The sequence below is a fragment of the Salvia miltiorrhiza genome, chromosome 8 (assembly GCF_028751815.1).
Source record: "Salvia miltiorrhiza cultivar Shanhuang (shh) chromosome 8, IMPLAD_Smil_shh, whole genome shotgun sequence".
NCBI classification, from domain to species: Eukaryota; Viridiplantae; Streptophyta; class Magnoliopsida; order Lamiales; family Lamiaceae; genus Salvia; species Salvia miltiorrhiza.
In genome coordinates, this window is record NC_080394.1 from 52,999,100 (window position 1) to 53,016,262 (window position 17,163).

A 17,163-nucleotide genomic window follows, 5' to 3' on the forward strand; every position below is an offset into this window, starting at 1 on the left:
ATAAATAAGTACATAATTTTTTTATACACAAACATAAATAAAAAGTTCTAAAATTTTAACAAAGAGAGAAATAAAATATTTCAAATTTTAAATTTTTCATAGCTTATTTATTTTAAATTTATTTTTGATAATTTTTATACCATATTAAATATATTGTCACGACCTTACATTTAAGATGCATATTAAATATTTTTTTCATGGATAACATTTGACTATGTTTAATAAATAATTAAATTTATAAAAAATAAATAATTATTAATTAAATTTATAAAAAGAGAGAAAATTGATAAGAGAATAGAGAGAAGAACAGTACTACTATTTTTTTTTTAATGCTACGTAAGCTCATTTTATTTTATTTTTGTCTCAAAATGTCGTTTTGAACTTATGTGACATGAATCTGTCAAATTCACGAAGATTCTACTCAACTTTCATGTTGTCCCGAATATATTTGTTTAATTTTCTATAGTTTTAGTTGCTTTTTGAGATATTATAATTTGAATATTAATTGATCACACTCGATGATAAATTCTGTTACAAAGGGAAAATAAAGATTACATTTATGAGAAGAAACTCAAATTGCAAGAGATTTACAGCTTATGACTTCATCATCACAATCAAGTTTCAAGACAGAAGAACTCACCAGCACACCATCTACACAGCTTGCACTCTCAACATCAAACATCACAGTGTTGAGTCCCCTCCCAACAACAAAGATCTTCTTCCCGACAGCCACGAGCCGGCAAGGGGGGCGTACGAGGTGCTCGGAGAATCTCCGTAGACCTATCCACGCTCTCCTATCCTTCTGCCACATCATCAATCTCACCCCCGAGTTCTGGTCTAGTACATATAAGATACCATCTACCACGACAGCTGGACCACACCAACACGCCACGTCAGCATCAGCCAGCTGCCAAGTCCGATTGGAGGGGTCGTACACGACAGCATTCACTTGGGAGGATGCAGCTGAGATACGAGCTCGTATGTAAATCTTGCCATCCATGACAACTGAGTCTTCAATGTCAGGTATGACATTTGGATCCACATGAGAGCTCCAAGAACTCGTCTGGCTGTCGTATATGTCCCAGGAATGCTGATCGCTCGAATTTGATCCAAGCCCACCAATAGCATAGATTTTCCCATCTAATGCTTCATATGCAAAAAAGCACCTGATAATGTAGGGCATGGAACATCCTCAAATCAGCAATAGATCTTCTTCAACCAATCACATGCAAATAATCCTAGTAAAAGATTCAATGGTTGCTATTTAGCCTATGATAGCTTGAAACTCACATGATTGCAGAGTGATGAAATGAGCACATAAGAGGAGAATAATAGGAGTTCGCGTAATCTTACAACAAAAGCCAAAAGACGATTTTACTAATGGGGTCTTGGATTTTAAATACTCCCTCCGTCCCATTTAATTTGGCTACTTAAGAAGGCCTCGACTTATGAATAAAATAGATGGTCCCACTAGCTCAATGTAGTGGTTCATGCCCAAATTTTTTCTATTTTGGGATTGAGCCATTACAAATGGGACATACCAAAATGAGTTTTGAGCCATATTAAATGGGACAGAGGGAGTAATAGTCAGAGTTCAACGGGGAAACGAAGATAGTGTTAGAAAAGATCATTTTTTAAATCATGAGGTCCTATGTCGAATAATCTTCACATGGATGGAAACATTATAAGTTATAACCACAACAAGAAACAAGCATGTATTGTAAAGTCACTAATTTCCTGCATCAACGAATGAGACACATTTCATGATCAATGTTCATAGTGAAACGAATACCTAGCAGTGGATAAGGGAGCGGCTCTAGCCCATGTGTTCATGGAAGCGTCATAAGAGTAGACTTCATCCGTGGCATCCTCAATCCAACCACAACCTCCAAACAAGTAAATTCTCTTGCCCAATACTTCAAACCCAACGCCTTTCCTCCTCAGGAAGCTACCCGGAAGGCCATGAATTCGCCTCCAACCTCTTCTAAATTGATTGGGGTCTAAAGCATATATGCAAAGTTGCTCCGACTTGTCTCTGCAAAGAGAATAAATCCAAGTCTCTTCCAGGTGGTGTCTCAGCCTGTACCAAAACCACTCTTCACTTGCAACCAGATACCTCCATCTCTTCGAAACACAGTTGAGAACTGGATGGTACTTTCGAGGAACTCTTGCCAAGCAAGAGAGTGCAACGTCGTCTGGAATTCCAGGTATCAATGATGGTTCAACTGATTGAAGAAGGGACTCTATCTCCATATTTGAGCAATCCACATTTGAAAAGCTTTCCCCACAATTCATACTTTTGCTGCTCTATAAATACCAACTCAGAATGATTATCACTTCGAGCAAAAATCGCACACAACTTAGAAGAAAGAAATTCATGCAATTTCCTATCTGAACCTAATTGACCTACATAAATTTCACCAGCTTTCACATTGATAAATCAACATTGCAGAAGCTCAGCAAAAAACCACCTGAAACTCAAATGGCATTATAGTGATTACAAACACATATTTCCGTTTAAATCATGATTGACTGACTTAGAAAAACATAAATTCATAAATTGAAGCATATAAACTAATCTAACTTCCAATCTTCCATCCGTATTTCTATTTCCAATCTACCAAAAGCCTACCACCGCAAACCACTAAATTGAAAATCGTTATAATAAACGAGAAAGAAAAAAAAAAAAGAACTTCATTTCAATTCCCAAAGAGAAACCAAATTCAGCCATAAAAGTAAATAAATTAATGAATAAAAAATCAGCCATAAACACCCAGATCAAAGTGCAATAATGCTACACTAAAGATCCAAATTGCGAAATCAATTAACTCGAGAATTCACCTTCTGAGGAACCGGGTTCTGAAATTATCGATCCAAACTCATCAGAGAATTACGAATCATCGAAGAATTGCGGAAGAAGCAAATGGATTGATGATGCTGAAACTACGGTTTCGTGCGTTGAGGAGTTGCTATTTTGATTTTTTGCGGGCTTCAGATTTTTTTAAGATCCCAAGAGTTTTGGGCTGGACTCCATTTTGAATTTCTCCCTCATATTTTGGACTCGCAACTCAGCAATTGCATCGATTTTTCGGTGCAATATTTTCTTTTAAAAAAAATGAGATATATGGTTGAAAATTATACCATTCTTTACTTTTCCAATTTAAAGAAAATGAAAATAATGAATTTAAATCCCCAGTACTTATAGTTATTTTTATCACAAGGGCTGGAGGTTTACTTTTGATAATTGATAAAGTATATGATTGAGTATTTTTATTCTTATTATTAAAATATTTTGAATGTTATTCAAAATTAATTCAAATGATATAAATTATCATAAATCTTGATATCTTTCAAAATTTCAATTCATAGTACGAAATAAGGGATTAACCTTATTATTTATATCTATTAAAGTTAATTCTCAAGTATACGCTCCTGAAAGAGCGTTTAGCACGGTAGATGTGATAGATAAATTGATAGGATATAATAAGATTGAATTATTTGGATTATTTAGTTTTGTGTTTTTTTTTTTACTTGGGGGAGCTGGGGAGGGGGAGCAGTGGGGTCTGAACTCGAGATCTCACTGTTCACAGACAAGAGGTCGCACCGTTTGGTTTCTCCTTGGGGACATTTAATTTTGTGTTTGAATTGATTGATTGTGGTGTAGGATAAATTGAAGGATTATTACTAAAATGGAGAGAGAGAGAGAGAGAGAGAGAGAGAGAGAGAGAGAGAGAGAGAGAGAGAGAGAGAGATTTGTATAATTAATCATGTATTGGACAAATAAAACCAATAATAATTTTAATGACAATATTTTTGAAATTTTGCATTATGAATTGAATGATGATTAAAATAATCAATCCCATTTCGGGTGATAAATAATAATCAAATTAGTTTGTTAGAGTGTCGGTCGAATTATTTAAATTAAATATTTGATTAAATTAAAGTATGTTATCAATCATGTCGTATCACTTAAACCAAATGTCTCCTAATTTTATTTTTTAACTCCAAAAGCCAATGTATGATCATAGTTGTTTTCCAATTTCTAATTCATACGAAGTCGATTTGCAGAATAAACTACCTCAAATCTCAGTTGTAACCAAACTAGGTTGATGGTAAATGTTGTCTCAATTATGAATTGAGTTCCATGTTCATTTAACAAACAAAGCAGGTTGTTGAATTAAACTAACAAGATGGAAATGGGGCATGCTTCTATATGTTATAATGTGAACAAATTATAGGGTGGTGTCGTGTCACTTGTGATAGTGTATGAGTATGCTAAATGGGGCATGCTTCTATATGTTATAATGTGAACAAATTATAGGGTGATGTCGTGTCACTTGTGATAGTGTATGAGTATGCTAAATTTTCAATCGATTCATCATAATTTGCTATATATCCTTCAATCGAATTCATTGCACCACTGCAATCACATTGCTATGAATTACTGCTCAACCAAGATACCTCTAAGGTTTACACTGAAATTCAACTAATTCCTAATGTTTTATTATGCTACTTCAACACTTATTGTTGACAATATAACACAATGTCGTTGGTAGAACGTTTTTACTTCTACAATAAAGTTGGCTGTTCAACTCACCATAAATTATCAAAAGACAATCATAGGATAGCATTTATCATTCAACTGCTATAGCTTCATTTTTCCTAAATTTCCTTTGATTTCACCATCATAGGATAGCACTTCGAAAATCCTAAATTTCCTCTAATTTGTGAGACGCGAGTATTGTAAATACAACATTCGTTCACACAGTTTATCTGGTTGTTCGAGGTTCTGGTTTCACTATTGAGCATTTATCATTGCAACTGCTCTAGCTTCATTTTTCCTTTGTGTTAGACGACTGAACTATAAAGCACTGTGGATGTAATGTTTTTGCTATGGAGGATTTTCAGCACTTGTTTTTCCTTAAATTGACTGTTACATGCTTGTAGAAATCTTAAATTTAGGGTTGTCAAACTCTATGGGCCGGGTCAGCCCAACCCATCCCAGCGGGCCAAGGCATATTTTTGGGCGGGGTCGGGCCAACCTGAAATTTCAACGGGCCGCTGAAAATGAAGCCCAGCCCAGCCCAGCCCTAGACGGGTCGCCGGACGGGTCGGACCAAAAATCGGTAGAATTTATTAAAATATTCAACTTTATTAAACTTGCTAATAACATATAAATACACTTAATATAACGAAAATAATAAGACAAGAGTGACACAAACATTTGAAGTTTCCAAACATTATAAATTATCAAAAGACAATCATAGGATATCATTTATCATTGCAACTGCTATAGCTTCATTTTTCCTAAATTTCCTCTGATTTCACCATCATAGGATAGCACTTCAAAAATCCTAAATTTCCTCTAATTTGTGAGACGCGAGTACTGCAAATACAACATCCATTCACACAGTTTATCTGGTTGTTTGAGGTTCTGGTTTCACTATTGAGCATTTATTATTGCAACTGCTCTAACTTCATATTTCCTTTGTGTTAGACGATTGAACTATAAAGCACTGTGGATATAACGTTTTTGCTATGGAGGATTTTCAGCACTTGTTTTTCCTTAATTGACTGTTACATGCTTGTAGAAATCTTAAATTTAGGGTTGTCAAATTCTACCCGGCTCAACCCAGCGGCCCATGGCATATTTTTGGGCGAGGTTAGGCCGGCCTGAAATTTCAACGGGCCGCTGAAAATGAAGCCCAGCCCAGCCCTAGACGGCCCGCCGGGCGGGTCGGGCCAAAAATTGGCATAATTTATTAAAATATTCAACTTTATTAAACTTGCTAATAACATATAAATACACCTAAAATAGCGAAAATAATAAGACAAGAGTGACACAAACATTTGAAGTTTCCAAACACTATAAATTATCAAAAGACAATCATAGGATATCATTTATCATTGCAACTGCTATAGCTTCATTTTTCCTAAATTTCCTATGATTTCACCAGTATAGGATAGCACTTCAAAAATCCTAAATTTCCTCTAATTTGTGAGACACTAGTACTGTAAATACAACATCTATTCACACAGTTTATCTTGTTGTGTGAGGTTCTTGTTTTACTATTGAGCATTTATTATTGCAACTGCTCTAGCTTCATTTTTCCTTTATGTTAGACGATTGAACTATAAAACACTGTGGATGTAACGTTTTTGTTATGGAGGATTTTTAGCACTTGTTTTTTCTTAAATTGACTGTTACATGCTTGTAGAAATCTTAAATTTAGGCTTGTCAAACTCTACGGGCCGGGTCAGCCCGGCCTAACCCAACGGGCCAAGGCATATTTTTGGGTCGGATTGGGCCGGCCTAAAATTTCAACGGGCCGTTGAAAATGAATCTCAGCCCAGCCCTAGACGGGCCGCCGAGCGGGTGGGGCCGAAAATTTCCAGAATTTATCAAAATATTCAAGTTTATTAAACTTGCTAATAACATATAAATACACCTAAAATAGCGAAATAATAAGACAAGAGTGACACAAACATTTGAAGTTTCCAAACACTATAAATTATCAAAAGACAATCATAGGATATCATTTATCACAACTGCTATAGCTTCATTTTTCCTAAATTTCCTCTTATTTCACCATCATAGAATAACATTTCGAAAATCCTAAATTTCCTCTATTTTGTGAGATGCGATTACTGTAAATACAACATTCATTCACACAGTTTGTTTGGTTGTTTGAGGTTCTGGTTTCACTGTCGAGCATTTATCATTGCAACTGCTATAGCTTCATTTTTCCTAAATTTCAACATGATTCGCCAGTTAACCAGTTATTCCTAATTTGCTGTTTGTTAACCTGTGATATTTAATTTGCTGTTTGTTAACCTGTTTGTTTAATAGAAATAGAAATTAAACAAACAGGATTCAATATGATGCAATATACAACCTATTTGCTGGTTATTAGGAATATACATGATTATATTGTTTGTTAACATGTTTGTTTAATAGATTAGAAATTAGGTTATTTGAAATTAGGTTATCAATTAGAGGAATTGCATAAGTTCTTATTTAGTAAATCTGTGTTTCATAATGTTTGCAGCGGAGATGGAACCAGGCCAGAAACTTCGCCGATCGCCCCCTCTACGCCCGAGGGCAGGTAGGCTCACGGGAGGCGAAAAGAGCCAATTTGTTAGCAACACGAACTGGAAGGAAATGCTAATGAGGGTGATGCTGCTAGAATTCTACAACTGAACAATGAGATCCAAATATGGGTTGAAGCTGTTAACGGAGCTAGAGTTCAGCTAGAGACTGTCCTCAACGATCTAGGGCCGAACATAACAGCTAAACTGAAAACTACTGCTGATGTGATAGCTATTGAAGAAATAAGAAGGATTGCTATTTTAGGTGTATTTATATGTTATTAGCAAGTTTAATAAAGTTGAATATTTTGATAAATTCTGCCAATTTTTGGCCCCACCCGCCCGGCGGCCCGTTTAGGGCTGGGCTGGGCTTCATTTTCAGCGGGCCGTTGAAATTTCAGGCCGGCCCAACCCGGCCCAAAAATATGCCTTGGACCGCTGGGTTGGGCCGGGCTGACACGGCCCGTAGAGTTTGACAACCCTAAATTTAAGATATTCTACAAGCATGTAACAGTCAATTTAAAGAAAAACAAGTGTTGAAAATCTTCCATAACAAAAACGTTACATCCACAGTGCTTTATAGTTCAATCGTCTAACACAAAGGAAAGCTAGAGCAGTTGCAATGATAAATGCTCGATAGTGAAACCAGAACTTCAAACAACCTGATAAACAGTGTGAATGAATGTTGTATTTACAGTACTACTCGCCGTCTCACAAATTAGAGGAAATTTAGGATTTTTGAAGTGCTATCCTATATATGATGGTGAAATCAGAGAAAATTTAGGAAAAATGAAGCTATAGCAGTTGCAATGATAAATGATATCCTTATGATTGTCATTTGATCATTTATATTGTTTGGAAACTTCAAATGTTTGTGTCACTCTTGTCTTATTATTTTCGCTATGTTAGGTGTACTTATATGTTATTAGCAAGTTTAATAAAGTTGAATATTTTAATAAATTATGCCAATTTTTGGCCTAACCCGCCCGACGGGCCGTCTAGGGCTGGGCTGGGCTTTATTTTCAGCGGCCCGTTGAAATTTCAGGCCGGCCCGACCTGACCCAAAAATATGCCTTGGCCCGCTGGGTTGGGCCGGGCTGACGCGGCCCGTAGAGGTTGAAAACCCTAAATTTAAGATTTCTATAAGCATGTAACAGACTAACAGTCAATTTAAGGAAAAGCAAGTGCTAAAAATCCTCCATAACAAAAACGTTACATACACTGTGCTTTATAGTTCAATCGTCTAACACAAAGGAAAAATGAAGCTAGAGCAGTTGCAATGATAAATGCTCGATAGTGAAACCAGAACCTCAAACAACCAGATAAACTATGTGAATGAATGTTGTATTTACAGTACTCGCGTCTCACAAATTTGAGGAAATTTAGGATTTTCGAAGTGTTATCCTATGATGGTGAAATCAGAAGAAAATTAGGAAAAATGAAGCTATAGCAAGTTGCAATGATAAATGCTTGATAGAGAAACCAGAATCTCAGACAACCACATAAGTTGTGTGAATGAATGTTATATTTTCAATACTTGCATCACATAATTAAAGGAGATATAAGAATTTGGAAGTGCTATCCTATGGTGGCATCAGAAATACTTAATCATACCCATCTTATGCTTCTTTCATGCGGGCTACGGGTTAAAAAGCCCGGCAAGCTTTTGGGCCAAATTGGCTCGTTAATTCTCATGTATGACTAATCAAATTTTCAAGCCCTAATTAGGATTAAATAGTGTTTTATTTATTTTTTATTTTTTTTTTGTCCTAAGTACAGACTTGTGCTTTTGGGTTTGTTCATGGATTGTCTTTTGATAATTTATAGTGTTTGAAAACTTCAAATGTTTGTGTCACCATTGTCTTATTATTTTCGCTATTTTAGGTGTCTTAGCCTTGGTGCCTAGGATGAAACATGCATGTCGGTATGAAGAATAACTGGAACCGAGTAGAATGGTGGGCTCCAATAAGTTCGCATTTGGGTCATTCGCCAGGAGCACGTGCAACCGAGGGCCGATTGCCTTCGCCTGCTTCAGTCTTTCAACGAATAAAGAAGAGAAGGATTTTACATGGTTCGATCGAATGATCTACATCCACAGGACATTGCTGGAGAATTCCACTATGTTTGAGAGAATTTACACTTTACATATTTTCTACTCTTGAGAAAGAGATGGCCCATCCCATCTAATTGAATACAATGTCCTATCTATACAACAAATACAAAGGGGTAAAACGGTAAATCTAACAATGTTCACGGACACTGCATGATGTCTAACTAATTATATCTTAAGTAGCACTATTGAAAACCGATTGGTCAGCTTTTGTCGGGTGTCATTATCTTTGCAATGTCGATCTTCAATTGTCTTGGCTAGGTCAGCGCTGTCGCGACCTAGTCTTGCCTTTGCTGAATTTTCGACTGTCTTGGCTAGGTCAGCACTGGCATGACCCAGCTCTTGACTTCCATGTTGGCTTTATACCTTTCATTCTTTCTAAATCAAAGTTAATACCTGGTTCCCACGTTTCATAAGGCGTTAGCCAACGTTGGCTTTGTTCCCTCGCTAGAGTCAGCCAGCGTTGGCTTTTTTTCCCTTGCTAGAGTCAGCCAGCGTTGGCTTTTCTCTCTTGCGGGAGATAATCTTATGTATATACAAGAAATAATATAATCAGTTATCCTCTATCTCGATTATCATCAATATGATGTATATTTCACTCCTCATCAGTGTCTAGGTTGAAACATGCCCGTCGGTATGAAAAATACCTGGAACCTGAGCAGACTGGCGGGCTCCAATAAGTTCGCATTTGGGTCATTCGCCAGGAGCACGTGCAACCGAGGGCTGATTGCCTTCACCTGCTTCAGTCTTTCAAACCAGTTCCAACTTAAACTGTGCACGTAATGTCCATTTCCCTCAAGTTCGTGTCCATTTTCCTCAAGTTCTAGAACTTGAGGGCCTTTGAATTTGTTGATTATGACATGACCTCTTTACAAAATCTGAAGCAGTATGAGAGGCGTAAAAGCGCCCTCAGGGTGATCGGCCCATCAAAGAATGCCACCTCCAAAATCTGGTGCTGAATATCCTGCGGTAAATCAGAGAAATTGCCATGGAGAAGAATCGTCGAAATTGATAGGAGCAAAAGTGATCGGTGACAACAAGAAATTATAGGAATGAAATATTTTTAAAAAATGGACAATAATAAAACAATGGAAATGTATTTATATATTATTAGCGGGTTTAATAAAGTTGAATATTTTTTATAAATTCTGTCAATTTTTGGCCCGACCCGCTTGGCGGCCCTTGTAGGGTTGGGCTAGGCTTCATTTTCAGGGGCCCGTTGAAATTTCTGGCCAACCAGACCCAAAAATATGCCTTGGCCCGCTGGGTTGTTTTCCAATTTCTAATTCATACAAAGTTGATTTGCAGAATCAACTATCTCAATTGTAACCAAACTAGGTAGATGGATAAAATATACTCCATCCCAACTAACTTGATCATTTTTTAAAAAATATACTTTCTCCGTCTTAATTAACTTGATCAATATTTCTTTTTGGACCGTCATAACTAAATTAATCAATTTCTTTATATGGAATAACTTTTTCACTTTATTCATTTTATTATCAAACATACTTTAAATACTGAACACTAACAACACTACCTTCTTAAATCATGTGTCGAAAAAAAAAAACAACTTAAATGAGATGGAGAGAGTGTAAGATTGATAGGATTAAAGGATAATTATATAATCAATCCAACTTTTGGATGATAAATAATCATCCAATTACATAATTCAGATGACGGTCAAGTTTCTATCACAGATCGAATCATGTTGACCAAAAACTTCTTACCACTCAAACAAAAGTACCAAACACCTACTAAGCGTACACTAAATAGAATTACCTATCTACTATCTATTATATAAAGAGTTACATATTGGAGAGCTCTCCACTGTTCTCCATCCTATGTGGCACTCTCACAATTTAGTATTTGCTTCACTCTCAATTCTACACTATATGACATTTTTACATTTGTTTTCATCTATTCCGCATTGAATTTATATTAAACTTCATCAATTCATAACCTAAATAAAAGGCTCAATTTTCATGAACACATTAGCTCATCTTTCCTATATTGATATTCTATTAAATTTAATAATGGAAAAATCTAGATAAAGAAATACTTATAATATGTACTAGTGTATAACTCGTCGAAATTCGACGGGACTTTAAATTATGATTTAAATTATTTTTTGTATAATATCATTATCTTTTAATTAATTTAACTTGATGTAATAGAGTTTACATTATACTAATCTCAATTATATTCGTCAATTAAATGTTAACTAAAAATAGATGTTTATATAAATTTTGTACAATTTTAATATATTGACGGATAAGAATTAATTTAATGATAGAGTTAAGGCAGAACTCAAGAAGAAAAGTATGTGCTGTAATATCTCTCCTCAATTGAGGCCTACGGCAAGCCGTCCCAAACACAATAATAATTCTCAATACCTAGAATGATGCAGAAAACTCCTATAAATACTAACCCTAAGCCCATGCACAGCGGGCTGGCCCAAATAATTAAAAGAACAGTAAAAGGAAATAATCATAATAAGGAAATAACCAAAACTATTATGAAATAATAATTTAGTACTGGGCCACAGCCCTCTTCCCGCGAGTATAGACCCTCCACGGAACTCGGGCTCGATCTCTATCAACTGCTCGATCTCTATCAACTGCCTCTCCCACTGAAACAGCCTTGTCCTCAAGGCTGAAGTAAGGAAACTGACCACGTACGTCCGCAATGTCCATCCAAGTCGCTTCATCATCATGTAATCCATTCCACTTGATCAATACTTGCTCAATCGACTGGCCCTCTCGTACTGTCGTTCGACGTTGTAGCACTGCCTCCGGCAAGTAAGGAGGGTCAACAGATAACAAATCTTCAGGTAGCGTCGGTTCGGCTTGTACCTGCCCAATGGCCTTCTTAAGCAGCGAAATGTGGAATACCGGGTGAACTCTACAAGTCGCTGGCAGCTTCAAACGATAAGCCACTGCACCCACGCGGGCTTCAACTTCAAAAGGCCCGAAGAAACGAGGCGCCAACTTGGGATTACCAGCCTTGAACAAGGTTGTTTGTCGATACGGTCGAAATTTTAGATAAACGAAGTCGCCCACCTGTAACTCAACATCCCGGCGGTGCTTGTTTGCTTCTCGAACCATACGTTGCTGTGCTCGCTCAAGATGGAACCGTAATTGATCCAATATGACGTCACGAGAACGTAATGAGTCCGCCAAGGCCTGAACTCGAACCTCCCCCGGTAAAAAACGCATCAAGGTAGGTGGGGGCCGACCATAAACAACCTCAAACGGCGTGGTACCTGCTGCAGTGTGATATCCTGTATTGTAACAATATTCGGCCCATGACAACCATTTTCCCCACTGTTTTGGTCTTTCAGAGGAAAAGCAACGAAGATACGTCTCCAAACAACGGTTGAGCACTTCGGTTTGACCATCGATTTCCGGATGATACGCCGAGCTCATCTTCAGTTTAGTACCGGCCAACTGAAATAGCTCACGCCAAAAAGAACTCAAGAATATGGGGTCACGGTCTGATACAATAGAACTAGGAATGCCATGTAATCGCACCACTTCTCGAGTGAATACTTCAGCCACTGTCCTAGCTGTGAATGGATGGCGCAAGGCTAGGAAATGACCATATTTGGAAAACCGGTCCACTACTACCAACACGCAATCAACCCCTCCAGAACGAGGCAATCCTGACACAAAATCAAGGCTAATATCCTCCCAAACAGCCGAAGGTATAGGCAGAGGGGCCAACAATCCTGCTGGTGACTTTGCTTCGTACTTATTCCGCTGGCACACTTCATACTCGGCCACAAACTGTGTCACTCTTTTCATCATGCCCGGCCAATAAACATTGGAAGCTAAACGGCGATAAGTACGGAAAGCACCTGAATGGCCGCCTGTTGGAGTCGAATGAAACTCCACGAGAAGTCTAGGAATCCAATCAGATTGCGGTGGAATGACCAGCCGCCCTTTATAAAATAGCAAACCATGGACCAAGGTGTAGTGTTTAGTACTTGCCTGACCCGCCTCTAATGTTGTAGCAATCTGAGACAAGCGTGAATCTGCTCTCACTTCTCGTTGTACGGCAGTCCAGTCTACCCACTGAGGAAGAGAGACCGCAGCTAATTCTCCCTCCTCATCCCGGCGCGACAATGCATCCGCTGCTCTATTAAGATCACCCGCCTTATACACCACAGAAAAATCAAATCCCAGTAACTTAGCAGCCCAATTCTGCTGAGCTGGAGTTGTCAAAGGCTGTGTGAGTAAGTGTCGTAGACTTCTTTGATCAGACCGGACTAAAAATCGGCGACCTAATAGATACGGTCTCCAATGCTGCACAGCTAAAACGAGTGCCATTAATTCCTTCTCGTAGGCCGACTTGGACAACAATCGAGGAGAGAGACCCTTACTATAATAAGCTATAGGTTGCTGCTCTTGCATAAGCACGGCACCTATACCTCTCCCTGACGCATCACATTCCACAACAAATTCCTTTGAGAAATCCGGCATACGCAAAACTGGTGCCATGGTCAGAGCTTGTTTGAGATTCTGAAAAGCTAGCTCGGCATCGGTCGACCACACCCAAGGTCGCATTGCCTCCTTCTTCAGTAGTGCAGTGAGGGGAGCCGCAATTTTTCCATAATCTCGAATGAATCGCCGATAATATCCTGTGAGACCTAGAAAACCCCTCAATCCCCGGGCAGATTTTGGAATCGGCCACTGTAAAACAGCTGATATCTTTGTTGGGTCCATTTGCACTCCTTGGCTCGAGACGAGGTGGCCCAAATACTCCACCTCTTGCCGTCCAAGCAGGCATTTCTTGGGATTGATGACCAATGACTGGTTATGGAGAACTTGAAATGTCTGCCGAAGATGCTCTAAATGTTCCGGCCAGGAATGGCTATAAACCAGGATATCATCAAAGAATACCAACACGAATCTGCGTAGAAATGGTCGAAAAATGTCATTCATCAAACTCTGAAACGTAGCTGGAGCATTTGTCAAACCAAAGGGCATGACCAAGAACTCATAATGTCCTGAGTGAGTTCGAAAGGCGGTTTTGGGTACGTCGGCTCGAGCCACTCGAATCTGATGATACCCAGCTCGAAGGTCCAATTTGCTGAACCATGCTGCTCCATGTAACTCGTCTAATAATTCCTGGATTACTGGTATTGGATATTTGTCTGGTACTGTTATCTTATTCAACTCACGATAATCAACGCAGAAACGCCATGATCCATCCTTCTTGCGAACCAACAGCACAGGACTGGAATACGGACTGTTGCTCGGCTGTATAATCCCTGCTGCAATCATCTCGGCCACCAACTTCTCCATCTCATCTTTTTGCAAATGATTGTATCGGTAGGGACGCACAGAGACAGGTCCAGCTCCTGGTTGAAGCACAATTCGGTGATCACACTCCCTTGCTGGAGGAAGACTTGCTGAGGGCGCACTCACAGACGGAAAGGCTGCCAAGACAGCCTCCAGTTCGTTCTTAGCAGATGGCGAAAGGGACTCAGAAACCCCGAATCGCTCCAACGTCGCACCCCCATCCAAAGACCTCAACGCCCAACACTCATCTCCTTGCTCACCTGAACAGAGCTCGTGAATGGAACAGGCCCTGCGAGTGAGTGAGGGATCTCCACGCAGGCATTGTAAACGCCCATTCAACGAAAATTCCATGGTAAGATTTCTCCAATTTGCTTTCACCTCTCCTAGGGTAGCCAGCCACGACACACCCAATATCATATCCACACTGCAAATAGGAAAAACATAGCAAGAGATATAAAATGTCTCAGTATCCAGTGTGAGTGGAACATCCTTACATATTCCTCCAGTGCGAACTCGAGAGCCATCACCCAATACCACCGAAAAAGAAGTTGTGGGTTCAATTTGCCAATTTAGCTTTCGGGCCACCTTTTCGGACACAAAACAGTGGCTCGCTCCACTGTCAACCATCAGTAACAGCCTTGTGTCTCCTACTCTACCGAACAGTTTCATGGTCTGAGGTCCGTCAAAACCAAACGACGTTAGTTCTGATAATTGGAGCTGCTGTAGCTCTGCTGCCTCCTCCAGTTCCTTTTCCTCCAAACTCACCCCCTGGGGTTGTTGCAGCTCGTCACTTTGCTCATCATCCTCATCACCGATCAGCACCTGTAATGTTTTAGGAGGGCAACGGTGCATAGGACCAAACTTTCCTCCACAACGGAAACACGTTCCTGCTGCCATGTGTTTCCTAAATTCGTCGTTGGAGACCTGTCGAAAGTTCCTAGAACTCCGCGGAGCTGATGAGCCTTGGGAATACGTAGGCAATGTGCTTGCCTGAGGTATGGAACCTTGTGACGCCGAATGGCTCGGGCGCGTGTAAGATGGCCGTGTCGAGTAGTTCATCGTGGGGACAGACCTTGTAGTATTCGACGGTGGGGCTGGCGATGTCGCATGGTCTATCTTTCGAGCAGCCTGTAAAGCGGCTGAATAGCTGAAAATTACACTATCTTGAATCTGGGCTCGTAGATGCTTCTTCAACCCACCCAAGAAAAATCCCAAGTAATGCGCATCCGAGAAATCAGGAATTTGTGAAACCCTATTCTCAAAAGCGGCGATATATTCCTCGAGAGAACCTGTTTGCTTGACTGCAAGCAAGGCTTCATAGCCGTTAATTGCGGACTCATCGCCATATCGAATCAACAACTCCTGGCGAAAAGTTACCCAATCGGGATTAGGTATTCTCCTGATCAGCAATTGATACCAAGACATCGATGACCCTGACAAGGCTATCACGGCGAACTCCACCTTCTTCGCCGCAGGTGTCTGGTGCACCAAGAAATACTGCTCTGCACGTGCAAGCCATGCACGAGCATCAGATCCGTCGAAACTGGGCATCTCCATCTTCTGCAACATCGGAGTGGGGGAACTTTCTGACTCCGACAGCGGGGGATCGGGGCCCCGATCAAAGTGATCAGAGGATTTCAACTGGGCGAGAATGGCGTCAAGTTTAGAATCTGACGCTGCTTGCTTCGCCGCCGCTGCAGACTGGGCAACGCGAAGTTCCTCCATTGCCTTCTCTATCTGCTCCATGCGTTGGTCTCTCGTCATCGTCATCTTTCGATCCGGCAGGTCGGACCAAATTGATAGAGTTAAGGCAGAACTCAAGAAGAAAAGTATGTGCTGTAATATCTCTCCTCAATTGAGGCCTACGGCAAGCCGTCCCAAACACAATAATAATTCTCAATACCTAGAATGATGCAGAAAACTCCTATAAATACTAACCCTAAGCCCATGCACAGCGGGCTGGCCCAAATAATTAAAAGAACAGTAAAAGGAAATAATCATAATAAGGAAATAACCAAAACTATTATGAAATAATAATTTAGTACTGGGCCACAGCCCTCTTCCCGCGAGTATAGACCCTCCACGGAACTCGGGCTCGATCTCTATCAACTGCTCGATCTCTATCATTTAAGATCTCATTTCTCATCTAAGCATCATCTCATCTCATGATCATTAAGAACTCGAAAGACGATATCTGACTTTTGAATGTCAAACTTTTGAGCATTATCTCATCTGGACCCTAAAATACTATGTCTGACTTAATGCGTCAATAGTTTGAACATCACTATCTGATGCTTACAAGTCAGCCCTGGTCTTTTAAGTTCCTAATGAAAATGATGTTTAGAAGTGAGTTATGATATTTAAAACATCAGATAGTGATGTTTAAACGATTAACGCATTAAGGGGGGTGTATTAGTTCAAGACTTTAATAGATTTCTGCAGACTTTTAAAGTCTGGATGTATTAGTTCAAGACTTTTAAAAGTCTATGAAAATCTGGGTGTATTCGTTCAAGACTTTAAAAGTCTATAAAAATCTGGGTGTATTCGTTCAAGACTTTTAAAAGTCTATGAAAATCTGGGTATATTCGTTAATCTATGACTTTAAAGTTGGAATGACTTTCATTGATTTCGTTGAAAAACTAGGCATGAACAAATCCG

General features: G+C 39.3%; 1 protein-coding gene across 4 annotated transcripts; it reads right to left on the reverse strand.

The window, feature by feature from the left end:
• Positions 1–485: 485 nt before the first annotated feature.
• Positions 486–3,144, reverse strand: LOC130999062 (F-box/kelch-repeat protein SKIP4). 4 transcript variants are annotated; one of them, XM_057924525.1, is made up of 4 exons: positions 2,842–3,100; positions 2,411–2,471; positions 1,793–2,302; positions 486–1,166 (listed from the first exon to the last, which is right to left on the reverse strand). In XM_057924525.1, exons 3-4 carry the CDS (start codon positions 2,293–2,295, stop codon positions 572–574), a joined length of 1,098 nt encoding a protein of 365 aa, XP_057780508.1. In that variant the 5' UTR covers positions 2,296–2,302; positions 2,411–2,471; positions 2,842–3,100; the 3' UTR covers positions 486–571. The 4 variants fall into 4 exon arrangements, with proteins under 4 accessions (XP_057780508.1, XP_057780507.1, XP_057780510.1 ...); XM_057924524.1 differs by having other exon boundaries at positions 1,793–2,307; positions 2,842–3,087; XM_057924527.1 differs by lacking the exon at positions 2,411–2,471 and having other exon boundaries at positions 1,793–2,307; positions 2,842–3,144.
• Between the last annotated feature and the right edge of the window lie 14,019 nt (positions 3,145–17,163).

Excerpts from the sequence above, each read along its gene's own strand:
- LOC130999062 (XM_057924527.1), bottom strand. The coding sequence starts at position 2,295 with ATGAATTGTGGGGAAAGCTTTTCAAATGTGGATTGCTCAAATATGGAG. Across the intron at positions 1,167-1,792 it reads GCTCCCTTATCCACTGCTAG|GTGCTTTTTTGCATATGAAG; the intron begins GTATTCGTTTCA and ends CTACATTATCAG.